Source organism: Nelumbo lutea, chromosome 8, assembly GCF_056320005.1.
Source record: "Nelumbo lutea isolate HS-2025 chromosome 8, American lotus-T2T, whole genome shotgun sequence".
NCBI classification, from domain to species: domain Eukaryota; kingdom Viridiplantae; phylum Streptophyta; class Magnoliopsida; order Proteales; family Nelumbonaceae; genus Nelumbo; species Nelumbo lutea.
The window spans coordinates 24,089,361-24,103,301 of NC_142691.1; the positions used below are offsets into that span (position 1 = coordinate 24,089,361).

Consider the following 13,941-nt stretch of genomic DNA (forward strand, 5'->3'; position numbering starts at 1 on the left):
AAACATGGAATGTTATAGAAAAAAGTTCTCTCACAAGATGCTGATATGACATTGAAGCATGTGCAAGAAAAATCAAGCTTCTGAATGCTACCATGTTTCCCCTGAAGTGTTGTCCCTATAGAAAACCCTGTTTTTTGGAACGAGATGTAGAAACATTTTATAAAAAAGCAAGACCAAAAACTGACAAGCTTGGCAAAAACCCACCATAAAGCCTTAACGTGAATATAATAAAATAACTCAATGTACAAATTATGATGTGACATTACATGCAAGCAGTATCTATGGAAATTACTCACCCACACGTCGAACATTTCTTGTGATGCTTACAGAATATAGATAAGCAAACTGAACAGATGTAGCCCATGTCAATGGTCTTTTTATGGCAAAAACACCTGCAAGTTTCAAGGCTTTTACGAGTTAGAATGCAATAGAAAACAGGAACGAAAGGAAAACTTAAAAACACCAAATAGAAACAAAATACACAAGTTTTTGAGACAAGTAAAAAATGCATGAAGAAAATTTTCGGGCTAAAACCATAGTAGACTGTATATAAAGCATCAAGTATACATCCTAAAACCAAACAAAACAATGGTAACATCTATTAGAAGTGTTAAGATGTACCGAATAGGGGTAGTTTAGTCTTCTTCTGTTTATTAAGTAACTTGCTTATGTGGCAGTGTTATTAGAGTTACTCTGCCCCACACTTAAGTAAGGGCATTTCTGTCTTTGTAAACATTATTAAAATCTAATATAGATTAAGGGGGTCGACTGGATGGGTGAATCATCAGATTTTCGACAGACCCTTCTTCTTCTCTTCTTCTTCTTCTTCTTCTTCTTCTTCTTCTTCTTCTTCTCCTCTTCCTGTTCGGACTATTGTAGCAGCAGTCGAAACATGGTATCAGAGCCATGCTCCTGACTTACGTCTGTTGGTAAAGCACCTCAGCATTGTTCGTGACTCTTCACCTTCATTTCTGGTCAGTCGATGGAGAGGACTGGTTCGCCCTAGGTCAGAAACATTACAGCTTGTCTCTCTGCTACACATAACCTTCTTCAACAAGGAAAGTGACTTCAGCAGTGAATGGTTGATTGATATTCTCAAAGGAAGATCGGTTCTCTCTTCTTCTAGTGTTACTTATATTTCTAGGTAGAAACCCTACAAGAATCTGTTAGTATTGAGTAGAACCTAGAGAACTAGGTTCATTGTTGCCCTAGGAAGGGTTGTGTGTATAGTAGCCGAATGGTGTAGGGCTGCTGTAAGTTGTTGAATGGTGTTAGGGCTGCTATAAGTGGCCGAGTGGTGTAAGGTAGAATGCAGTACCTTGCCGAACTCCTTGTGGTTGTGTAATGCCCTCTTAAGTGTGTTAAACAAGTTTGAATTGGGTGCAACAGATTTGGCTATGTTGTGGTGCTTGAGTGGTTGTAAGAGGGCCTCTACTTGTGATTAGTGAATGGTAAACTGATGCTTATGTGTGACGTAAGTATGTGAAGCAGCAGTAGTGTGAATAAGAATAAGTGTGTGCTTCCACTGTGGTGTTTAGAGGCTGCAATAGGTGCTGAAATATCAAACTGTGAACAACATCAATCAGCTTGTAGTTGAGAAGTAAAGTTAGAGACAACTGTGAAAGAGTACAATGGCAGCAATAGGAGATGGCTACAATGATCAAAAACCTAGTGTAGTAATTTCTTCCGACTACCTAGGGGTACAAATGACCTCAATTAAGCTAAATGGGGAGAACTATGTTCCATGGGCTAAATCAGTGGAAGTTTTTCTCAATGCAAAGAAGAAAGTAAAGTATGTAAAAGATGAGAAGCCACCGGTTGACTCTCCAGGGTTTGATGATTGGGAACAAGAAGATGCTCAAATCATGACTTGGCTGTGGAATAATATGGAACCCAAAATTAGTGCCAACTTCATGTTCCTTGATACGGCTAAGGATATATGGGAGCACGCTAAGAAGCTATATTCTGGACAAATTAACACAACAAGAGTATATCAGCTGTATCAGGAGTACTTTGATTTACAACAAGGAACCAAAACACTAGAAGAGTACTATGCCTGCATGAAGAATATAAGGAATGAACTCAATGTCTATCATCCCCTTACTTCAGATATTCAAGTTCAGCAACAGCAAAGGGAGCAGCTAGATGTTACAAGATTTTTAGTGGGGTTGAAGTCAGAATATGAACCAGTTAGAGCTCAAATATTGGGGGGCTCTACTCTTCCTACACTCGAGGAAGTATTCTCAAGACTTTGTAGAATTTCTTTGGGCCAGACAGAGAACCCCACACAGTATGATAGATCAGCACTTGTGACAGTTAGAGGTGGTGGACATAGTACAAGAGGGGGAGGTCATTCTAGAGGGGGCCGTGGCAATTCCATGATTGGTCGGGGTGGCCGTGACTCGGGGGGAGGTCGTGGCAGAGGAAAAAATAACTCTACAAGGAAGTGTACTCATTGTAGTAGGGATGGACACACAGTGAATTTCTGTTATGACCTACATGGCCCTCCCTCTAAATGGGCTAATCATGTTGTAGCAGGCAAGGTTGCTATTAGTGACAATAAATTGGCAGACCGAACACCTTCCACATCTACATCTACTTCTGGGAGGGAGATGGTGAGTATTCCGCATGATGAGTATGAATGGTTCCTTCAAACCACTTCACAGCATACCACTGCCACATATGCCCAATCAGGTATTGCTTGTATGTCATCTAAAACTCCTTCCTGGATTATTGACTCTGGAGCCTCAGATCATATGACCGGGACTTCAGGTGTGTTCTCTTCTCTTTTTGAAACATTAAACATCACAAACTGTTACACTTGCCAATGGATCATCATCTCCCATCTGTGGTGTTGGTAATGTTGACTTGGCTTCTGTCCCCTTATCATCTGTTTTATATGTACTTAAGTTTCCATTCAATCTTATGTCTATTAGTAAAATAACCAAAGTTCTTAATTGTTCTGTTACCTTCTTTCCTTCCACTTGTATTTTTCAGGACCTCAAGACGGGGAAGAAGATTGGTGGGGGGTATGAAGCTGGTGGATTGTATTAACTTGACGGCGGTGGATCTTCAATTGCACTTCAGACTTCCCTTACTCCTCTACAATGGCATTGCCGACTGGGACATCCATCTCTCAAGGTTCTCAAGATGTTGGTTCCATCATTGAGTCAGTTGTCAGTTTTACAATGTGAGTCATGTCAGTTTGGTAAACACCGTCGTGTGTCCTTCAGTCCAAGAGTTGAGAGTCGTATGTTGAGTCATTTTTCTTTGGTTCATTCAGATGTTTGGGGTCCGATCAAAATAGAATCTTATAATGGGTGCAAGTATTTTGTCTCCTTTATTGATGATTGTTCAAGAATGACATGGATTTACTTAATGAAAGAAAGAAGTGAATTATTTTCCATTTTTCAAAATATCCATGCTGAAATACGCACACAATTTGGTGTTCCAATCAAAGTTCTCCATTCAGATAATGGTCGTGAATACTTTCTTACTGCATTTCAACAATATTTAGAACAACATAGCATTATTCATCATACCTCGTGTGCTTTAACCCCTCAATAAAATGGGGTGGCTGAACGGAAGAATCGTCATCTTCTTGAAATTGCTCAGTCTATGCTTCACCACATGAATGTTCCTAAACGGTTTTGGAGTGATATTGTACTCACTGCATGTTTTCTCATTAATCGGATGCCATCTTCATGGTCGGTCCCCCTTCTCCATCTTGTTTCCCACTTTATCTCCGTTTCCATTAACTCCCCGTGTCTTTGGTTGTGTGTGCTTTGTTCATAATCTGAGTCTTGGAATAGATAAGCTAGATGCACGCTCAATTAAATGTGTCTTCATTGGCTACTCTCGGACTCAAAAAGGGTACAAGTGTTATAATCCCATTGCCCGAAAGTGCTATGTCTGCCCTGATGTCACCTTTTTTGAGTCTGTCCCCTTCTTCTCCAGTCATGAAACACCCTTGTCCTCACCCTTACCTCCTCTTCCTCTTCCTATCGGTGATTCAGTTCTAGAGGCTGTTGTTGTAGACTCATCTCCTCATCCAGTGCAGGTCACCACTGAACGACCACCGATCCGACAAGTGTATACACGTCAAACGACACTGGCCCCTCCTCCTACTACCTCATCTGCGGACCCTCTCATGGCTCCTATTGCTGAACCTTCAGATCTTGACCTACCCATTGCCTTACGGAAAGGTAAACGTAGTTCTACACTCCATCCCATTTTCAATTTTGTTTCATTATCTCGTCTTTCTACCTCACATCGCCAGTTTGTTTCACTTTTGTCTTCTATTTCCATACCTAACAATGTTTAAGAAGCTCTTAGTTCACCCGGATAGCGGCAGGCAATGGAGGAGGAACTTTCTGCTCTTCAACATACTCAAACGTGGGAACTTACTACTCTCCCACCTGGTAAGCATGTTGTGGGCTATAAATGGGTGTATACTGTGAAATACTTGCCAGATGGTAGTGTAGAGCGTCTGAAGGCCAGATTTGTTGCTAAAGGTTACTCACAATTGTATGGTGTGGACTATATGGAGACATTCTCTCCGGTGGCTAAAATTGGTTCCGTTCGTGTCCTAATTTCCTTGGCAGTTATGTATGATTGGCCTTTCCTTCAACTTGACATAAAGAATGCCTTCCTCCATGGTGATCTAGTGGAGGAGGTATATATGGAGCAACCACTTGGGTTTGTTGCTCAGGGGGAGGGTGGTAAGGTGTGCAAGCTGAAAAAAAATAATTTATGGGTTGAAGCAATCTCCACGTGCTTGGTTTGGAAAGTTCTGCGAAGTGGTGAAGAGTTTTAGAATGAAACAATGCCATATTAATCACTCAGTGTTCAGCTATGACTCAGAAATTGGGAAGATTTTATTAATGGTCTATGTGGATGATATTGTCATCACTGGTAGTGATAAATTGGGGATTGGCAAACTAAAGGTATTTCTGCAAACTCATTTTCAAACAAAGGACCTTGGAACATTAAAGTATTTCTTGGGAATAGAGGTTGCCAGGTCAAAACAAGGTGTGAATCTGTGCCAAAGGAAATGTCATTGATCTATTGGAAGAAACAAGACTGTTAGGTGCAAAACCGGTTGAGACCCCTATGGAACCAAACGTTAAGTTGAGCAGTGATACGGGAGAAGTATGTGAAGATCCTGGAAGGTATAGACAACTAGTGGGAAAGCTGAACTATCTGACTATCACGAGACCCGACATCTCCTTTGTAGTTAGTGTGGTGAGCCAATTCATGCAGAAGCCTTGTATACCTCACTAGGATGTAGTCCTTAGAATTGTGAGGTATCTGAAAGGAGCTCCAGGCTGTGGGCTATTGTATAAACCAGGAGGAAAACTTGAAGTAGTTGGGTATACAGATGCAGACTGGGCAGGCTCAGTGAGTGACAAAAGATCTACTACAGGCTATTGCACATTTCTGGGAGGAAATCTTGTGACATGGAAGAGTAAAAAGCAAATGGTTGTAGCCAAAAGCAGTGCTGAAGCCGAATATAGGGCCATGGCTCACACTACCTATGAATTAGTGTGGTTGAGGAATCTCCTACAAGAAATTGGGTTTCACATGGATAAACCTATGAAATTGTACTGTGACAACCAAGCTGCACTCCATATCTCATCCAATCATGTCTTTCATGAGAGAACAAAGCACATAGAGGTTGATTGCCACTTTGTGAGAGAGAAGGTTCTTGTCGGAGAGATAAATACAGAACATGTGGGCTCCAATGACCAGTGGGCAAATTTGTTTACAAAAGCTCTAAGCTCAGGGAAAGTGAACTATCTATGTAACAAGCTGGGATTATATGACATATATTCTCCAGCTTGAGGGGGAGTGTTAAGATGTGTCGAATAGGGATAGTTTAGTCTTCTTCTGTTTATTAAGTAACTTGCTTTTGTGGCAGTGATATTAGAGTTACTCTACCCCACACTTAAGTAAGGGCATTTCTGTTTTTGTAAACATTATTAAAATCTAATATAGATTAAGGGGGTCGACTGGATGGGTAAATTATCAGATTTTCGACAGACCCTTCTTCTTCTCTTCTTCTTCTTCTTCTTCTTCTCCTCTTCCTGTCCAGACTACTGTAGCAGTAGTTGAAACAAGAAGGTAAGTGGTACATCCAAAAGTATGACTATATTGCTCAATCCTCTTTCAAAACATATGCCTGAACAGCCCAAACCTCTGACAAGAACTCATAAAGCATTGAGCTTTCACCATACAAAAGATCCCTATCCACAATCAACCTAACTAAACACCTAGAACATTTGTTGTTGCATTCATCTTCCTCCCTTGAATTTGTACTGAAAAAAGCAAAGGATTTCCCCACTTTTACAAAGGTAATGAACTAGACAACGACAGTTTTTCAAAACTCAATGATCCTGATCATGGATCACCAGATCCAGATTAAGTTGACCAAGGACCTGGCAGGGTCAGCCCCTGGAAAGGTTGACCTTGTCCACGTCAACTGACTGAAAACTCAACCTAGTAAATAGGTTGATCAGTCAAACTTGGCTTAAACATGCATGAACAAAAAATAAATGTCAATAAGTTTTGGTTTTCAGATCCCCTTCCTGACAGGTTGTTGTTGAAGGTGATAAATTGCAACTGAAAGCAAATCCCTTAATATCATATATGAAAATAAGGGATCACCCCTTCCCCTTCCCCTTCTCCTCCTCTCTCTGCAATCACTTAAGGAAAGAATACAGTTTTATCATCTCTCTAGTTGTGCTTTGGGCAAGAATAGATTCTAACAGAATACGGTTTTATCATCTCTCTAGTTGTGCTTTTGGCAAGAATAGATTCTAACATCACCTCATACTTTATGGACATGGAGAGAAAAGTGAAGTGAACTTGGAGAAAGAGACAAAGGAGAGAGGAAGAGCCAACAAAGTTTGACTGTTTGGTGAGGTAGAGTAAATGAGAGTTGCTTATGCATCATTTGGAAAGCCTGATCTGAAAGGGAAAAATGTACTTGGTTATACAATGAGTGCCCTTACACTCAACCAAGAGCTCAGACTCCCATTTTTCAGTCATAATCATAGTGATGATAGGCTCAACTACCAGATACTGCATTCACCAATTATAACACGACCATCTACATTTCAGCACATGGTGATATATGGGTGCACTAAAAACACTGTTAAGGGCTGAAGGCATGGAATGTGTGATAATATTAACTTGAATAGCATCTCTTGGTATTGTGCAACTTGGACAGGTTGAGGTGGGTTTGCAGCCTCCCCAGGCCAAACCTAAGACTTGAACCCAAGGCTTGGATCTGGTCCAACCCAAAGCTTGAATTGGCCAACCAACTCAACCCAAGCCCAGCTGATGTAAGTTAGGAAGGAGGAAGTTCTACTAGGATGAATGTGGTGACAAGAAGACAGAAATAAAGGATATGAATTATGAGGAAAAAAAGATCCATTTCCAAAATAGAGAAGAAAGGTTGTACCTTAGGAAGAAAAAGATAGAGAAAGAGTGAAAATGAAGATCACAAACTTACCTGCAGGTAACCTCAAGATAAACTTCCATTCCATTCATTCAACTCTAAAATTTCAATTGCAATGAATTATAGATTACAAATAAGGACTTGGATCTCCCATTACAGACTCCAATTTAAACTAAAAAATTGACCTATAACAACCTCTAACCACTTCAGTACAAAGGAAACTCATTGGGTTACTAAAATAAGAATTCTAGCTCCTAAAATAACTTTGATGACATTCTACTAATCCTACTGCAACTATACAAGCCAAAAACAACTCCAAAATATACTATAGTATATAAGCAAATCCCATGGTTGATTGACACCCCATCATTATCAAAATAAGTAGGATTTAACTTATAATTTGACAGAAAACATGACTCTTGATAGAGCAAAAGGCAAAATATAGAGTGTGTAAAAGCCTCAATATTTTTTCTACTTTAAACTTTTATGTGGTAGTTTATTCTAATAATCAATACTGCTGTACAATATTAACATCTGAATATTTAAACTCTCTTGAAATCTCATTATTTGAAGTATCAACCCCCCTAAAACCCAATGCATATTGTACAATATGGTATGATATGTATCAATACTTTGAACCATGTTCTCATCCATCCCACCACTCCTCTAGATCCATCCTCTACAACAATAGCATTCAATTTGGTGCATGTCGAATCTCCTCCTATTGACCCTGAGTAAATAGAAAGAGAGTGACCTAAGCTGTCCCTCAACTCCTATAAACGGTGATCCTGAACTTCAAGATTTTAACCATTAAAATTAAGTTTTAATGGTTTAAAAAGAAGTCCAATCTTAAAGTGAACTGGGGCATAAGTTGTGTGGCAGGAGTACTAGGGTGTGAAGTGAGGAGGTGGGCTCCCTAGCTAGAATACTAGGGTGTGAAGTGGGGGATTGGTCATCACAATATTTGGGGCTACCACTGGGAGGGAACCCAATGGAAGATAGCTTTTGGTACCCTGTGATTGAAAGATTTTCTAAGAGGTTAGCAAATTGGAAGAGGAATTACATCTCTCTAGGGGGTAGGATAACCATAATTAAGTCAACATTGGCCAACTTGTCGATTCATTACCTTTCTACCTTTAGAGTACCAGTGAAAGTAGCAAACCAACATGAGAAGTTAATGAGGGATTTCTTGTGGGAACCAGGGGACACTAAGAAGGATGTGAGAGGTGGTTTCTGGGAGTAGGGATGATGGAGGCCTAGGAATAGGAAATATAAGATTAAGGAATACAGCCCTACTAGGGAAATGGATTTGGAGATTGTCGATAAAACATGACAGATTATGGTCAAGAGTGATTGTTAGTATTCATGGAATGGTAGATAACGACTGGGATGCAGGGACTCGACCTTAGGGCTTCTCGGTGTTCTCCTTGGAAAGCTATTAATGGTATTTTGCTTCTTATGCTTTCTCCTGCCACTTAGCAAATTTCATTTGGAGATTCTACTATTTCCTATTTGGGATGCCCACCTTTCAACATTCTTCTTCAGCACAAACCTTCTCCTTATGGCCAAAATTTAGAGGCAGCTTGAGAGCTAAATTTGTTTGGAGCATAGTTTTCAAGGCACCAAGGTGAGGCTAAGCGATAGGGGGCGCCTTGTCGCCTAGTTGCCTAGGCGTCACCTAGGCGATGGATTTTTTTATGTAGAAAAGATCCTAGGGTAGTTCCCTAGGTACTATAACCATATTTCCTTAATAATTTATTCATAATTTTCATAAGAAAAGTATATAGTTCATGTTAAAGTAGAAAATGAACATATTCATGAGAAGAAAAGAAGGAAAAGAATATTCAAGAAATATAGGGGCTGAACCCTTTTTTTTATGAATAAGATTTTATTAAACCAACAAATAAGAGGTATAGGCAACCCATTGAAAGGCACGAAGTGCGACCTTTCCTTTAAAACTAGTTAGAGAATTACAAGTTCAAAAGAAATTACACAAAGCCCAAAATAAAGTAGCCCAAGAAATCCCTTGTTTTGCAAGTGAATCAGCCATTGAGTTTTCTGATCGGCCTATCCACTGAATTCTGATTGTCATATTCCTTGTTATCCATTTAACCTTTTTGAGAAGATCTCTATAGGCCCAGATCACAGAGTCCGGATCCTGCAACCAACCCACAATCACCTAGGAGTCCCCTTCAATAATCAGATGCTCTATTCCTAGCTGGTTTGAGAGCTGGATTCCTTGCACAACAGCAAGTAATTTGGTCCTTATAAAGTCTCCCACACCCACAGGGCCTGAATACAAAGATATAATACTATTGTCCTTGTTTCTCAACACTGCTCCTATACCTGAAGGTCCAAGGTAACCTCGGCTACTCCCATCAAAGTTCAGCTTAACAAACCCCTCCCCAGGTGGCATCCATTCAACCACATATTTGTCCTTCCTAGTATTAGTGTTAGCCACTGCTAACCAGTTTCTCCATAGGTCATCGAAAGAGTATGCATCAAAGAGATTTAGAGTTTTCAGCCACTGAATTGCCTTGTCAAAATATATTCTTTAACTTCCGATGAACTCCTTTCTTTTTCACAAAAAATTTTGGTGTTCCTTTCTTCCCAAACAGTACACAACAAAGCTGCTCTTATGAACTTCCACATAATTCTCCCTCTCATTGTATGCCATATAAAGGTAGACAAACTAAACAACAAGATAGTATCAGATGGCAGGTTCCACCTACACTCAAACAACATAAAAATCCAATTCCATAAAACTGCAGCAAAGGAGCAAGAGATATAAGTGGTGACAGTCCTCATTCTAAGTTTTACAGTGAACACACCAATTAGGGGATAAACACCATTTTGGTCTCCTCTTTTGCAGGTTTTCCAAGGTATTAATCTTACCATAAAAAACTTCCCAACAAAAAACAATAATCTTTGGGGGAATGGGTCTAATCCAAAATTCTTTAACTAGGAAGTTCTGGGGTGCAAAAGTGGATCAAAGGGACTTGAAGAAAGAAGAGAAGGTGAAAAAGCCTTTCGGGTTAGGGGTCCAAATTCTTGTGTTAGGTTTGAGGGGATCTAAGCAATCTAAGCAAATAGACTCAAGTGAAGACAATAGTTCTGAAACAATAGCACTTTCATCATCACGTAACTCTCTTCGGAACCCAAAATCCCAGTTTAAGGCCAAAGAAAAAGCTAGGGAGGAAATAAAACTGGAAACTGGCTCTTTCTTATAAAGGGAAAGAGAGTAAAGAGAGGGAAAAAGGTCTTTAAAAGGTTTGTTGCCTACCCAAATGTCTTCCCAAAAAAGAACATTGTTTCTAGAATTAACATCATACTTGATCAGATTGAGAAAATGGGGAAGGATTCTGCATATAGCCTTCTAGGGTGTTGCAAGAGTTGCCCGTCGAGATACCCCGGCATCCCAACCATTCTACAAACAACCATGAATACTACTCACAACCTTGTGCCACTTCCCTAGTAGAGCATCATTTTTAAGAACTAGGTTACCTAATCCTAATCCCCTTGATCCTTACTTCTGTTGACTATCTCCTACCTAATCAGATGATCCTTCTTCTCTTCCCCTGACTCCCACAAGAAGTCCCTCATCACCTTTTCTGGCTTCTTAGCTTCCCTTGAGGGTATCCTAAACACCGAGAGAAAATAAACCAGAAGACTAACAAGAGTCGCTCTAATCAAGGTCACTCTACCCCCTATCAAAATGCAACTTCTCTTCCAAGAAGCTAACCTCTTTTCAAACTTTTCCATAATTGGATACCAAAACTGACTTTCTTTAGGGTTAGCTCCTAACAAAAGACCCAAGTAGGTTAAAGGCCAATCCGACATAGAACACTCTAGACAACCTGCTACAACCTCTGTCTCCCAACCTTCCAAATTGATTCCAACCACACAACTTTTGTCAAAGTTAATTTTCAGGTTTGAAGCAAACTTAAAGGATTTAATATGATCTTTTAGGTTTCTCACTCTCCCCAAGTCTCCTCCTTCACAAAAAATGATAATATCGTCAACAAACTAAAGATGAGTCACTGGGACATTACTCCTAACTATCCTCCACCAACTTATCAGCCCTTCCCTGTCTACTTTAGAAATCATTCAACTGAACGCATCTACCATAAGTGTGAACAAGAAAGGTGAATGAGGGTCTCCTTGCTTAAGCCCTCTACATGCTGGGAAAAAATCCTTGACCCCTCCAATAACTAGAACTGAAAAATGACAATAGGTTATGCAACCACTCACCTGCCTACACCATCTATCCCCAAATCCCCATTTTCTTAACACTTCTAATAGAAAATTCCAATCCACCAAGTTGTAGGTCTTCTCAATGTCCAACTTACAAATGAAACCTTGATTGCTTGATCTCTTCATTTCCTCCACACATTCATTTGCTATAAGGATCCGATCTACAATCTGCCTATCTTGTACAAAGGCTCCTTGGGCTTGAGTATTGAGAGAGAGAAGGGCCATTTTAATCCTTAAAGAAAGCACTTTTGCCACAATCTTACAGATGCTAGTCACCAAATTAATCGGTCTGAAATCTTTAGGGTGTTTGGTATCTAATCTCTTCGGGATGAGAGCTAAGAATGTGGCATTAACTCCACGACTAATCACATGGTTGTTTTCACACTCCCTACAAACCTCAAACATATCTTCTTTGATAGTGTCCCAACACTCTTGATAGAAAACCATAGTAAAACCATTTGGTCCAGGAGCCTTTGACCTGTCCATAGAGAAAACAGCTTGCCTTATCTCCTCCTCTTCAAAGTTCCTTTCCAGCCAACCCACCTCAACGACTATAGACTTGGCCAATCCAGATCTTCCACTCTCACCCTTTCAATTTCTACTCCCTCACCTCCGGCTGTTCTCTCTAGCTGTGATGCCAAGGTGCCTGTTTCAGGCACAAAACCCAGATTAGTAACAAAACCCGAATGGACAAATATACCTGGCCTAGTAGGAGAGAAATGGTCAACAAGTTATGTTAGGATATCAGTAATAGAATTCTGACCAGAGCACCTTCCCTCTGTCTGATTTGGTTGTTGGGGTAAAATTGGTTCAATCAAAACCTTTTCAGTCCCTACAGCCGAAGAAATCTTTGGTCATTTTCCTTTTTGGGTGTTTTCTTGTAAACCTTTAGAGTAGAATCCTGCCCCTCCAAACTGAACATCTTTACCTGTCTGCTTTCTGGAAAGGATTTGTTTGCAAGGAGAGATGTACCCTGATCATCCTCTATAGCTGCTGCTAAGTTCCCCTCATCCGTGTGTGGCGCATCAGTTGGAGTCTTTAGCTTTTCAGCCTTGTCTTCTGACTCTTCCACCATATTCCGCTCCTCCCCTTTTCCACGTTCTTCGGAAGCACATAATTCCTCCTCTGGGAACAGAATAGCAGTATTTAAACTTTCTTCCTCCCACAAATCCTTTGAATCTTGCAGATTCACGCTCCCTATACTGATCGTATCGTCTGTATCTGAGCCTGAGTCGCTTTCAGCTTCAGATGACAGATCTGCTTCACAGTTTTCAAGGTCGCTTCTTCAAACTGATCTTGGATTGCGTCGGTCTTTGGACAGTCGCGAAGTGTCTTCGAGGGAACCCATTGTAACGACCTTGATAACTGGTTCGACTTCTTCGCAGCCATGGAAGAGGACGATGGAGACAATGCTCGACGATTAGGTTTGTCTAACATAGATCCCCCCTCAGTCACGTGCCTTCTTAAAGAGGCATGTGAGGACTTAAAACATGGGCCAGCTTCCTTCAGCCCAATAAGAGACTGAGAGGGCTCAAATGAGATAATAGGCCCAGCCCCACTTAAATACTTAGTCACGTGATTTTTTAAAGGGCCACCCGGCACCCCCTACGACTTGACCCGACGGTTCAGCTTGCTGAAGAACCGGTTCAGTTTCCTTGGCCAGTCTGGTTTTTCCTTTTGAAACCAACTGGTCTAGCTCATTTGAACTTTTGGCGCCAGAAATTAGCACCTGAGCAAAAGATCTTTTTACTGTCAATCCCTTGCCTCGTGTCCCACGTAATTAACCTCATCTTTTAAGTAGCCCAAAATTTTGCTTGCCTATTTTTAGTGCAACTTTCTGTCTTCTTCTGATTCTCCAATCCTAGCGAGCCATGTAGGGCCTGTTCTTCCACCCGTACATCTTCTTCCTGTCTAGCCTCTGATCATAGAGAAGCTTCAATGGAGGAAGCTAACCACACCTGTAACGACAGTCCTTCAACCTGAAGAGTGATCTTCCTAGGTATCGTCTCTGGTTTGACTCCATCTAACATCAAAGCAGCAGACCTCAAATCTCCCCAGAACTCCCCCAGCAGACCAGACAAGCTCCACAAAACAAAGCAATGGAGGCTGCAACTTCATGTTTCCAAAGATGGAACGACAACCCAATCACCCTGACTATCACTCCATCTTCAATGGCAAAAGTTTTTGAATTGGAAGAGGAAGACCATCTGCATACAGTGAAGATC

The 13,941-nt window shown here is 40.7% G+C and overlaps 1 protein-coding gene across 5 annotated transcripts in view; it reads right to left on the minus strand.

Annotated features, from left to right (window-relative positions):
- Nucleotides 1-13,941, minus strand: part of LOC148843396 (basal transcription factor complex subunit-like protein) — a 36,556-nt gene that overhangs the window by 7,519 nt on the left and 15,096 nt on the right. For 4 of the 5 annotated variants that reach the window (XM_088958361.1, XM_088958362.1, XM_088958363.1 and 1 more), the window contains exon 11: nucleotides 297-392. In XM_088958361.1, coding sequence (XP_088814487.1) covers nucleotides 297-392 — 96 coding nt within the window. The remainder of the gene's footprint in view (nucleotides 1-296; nucleotides 393-13,941) is intronic. The other variant, XM_088958364.1, reaches the window with a different exon arrangement.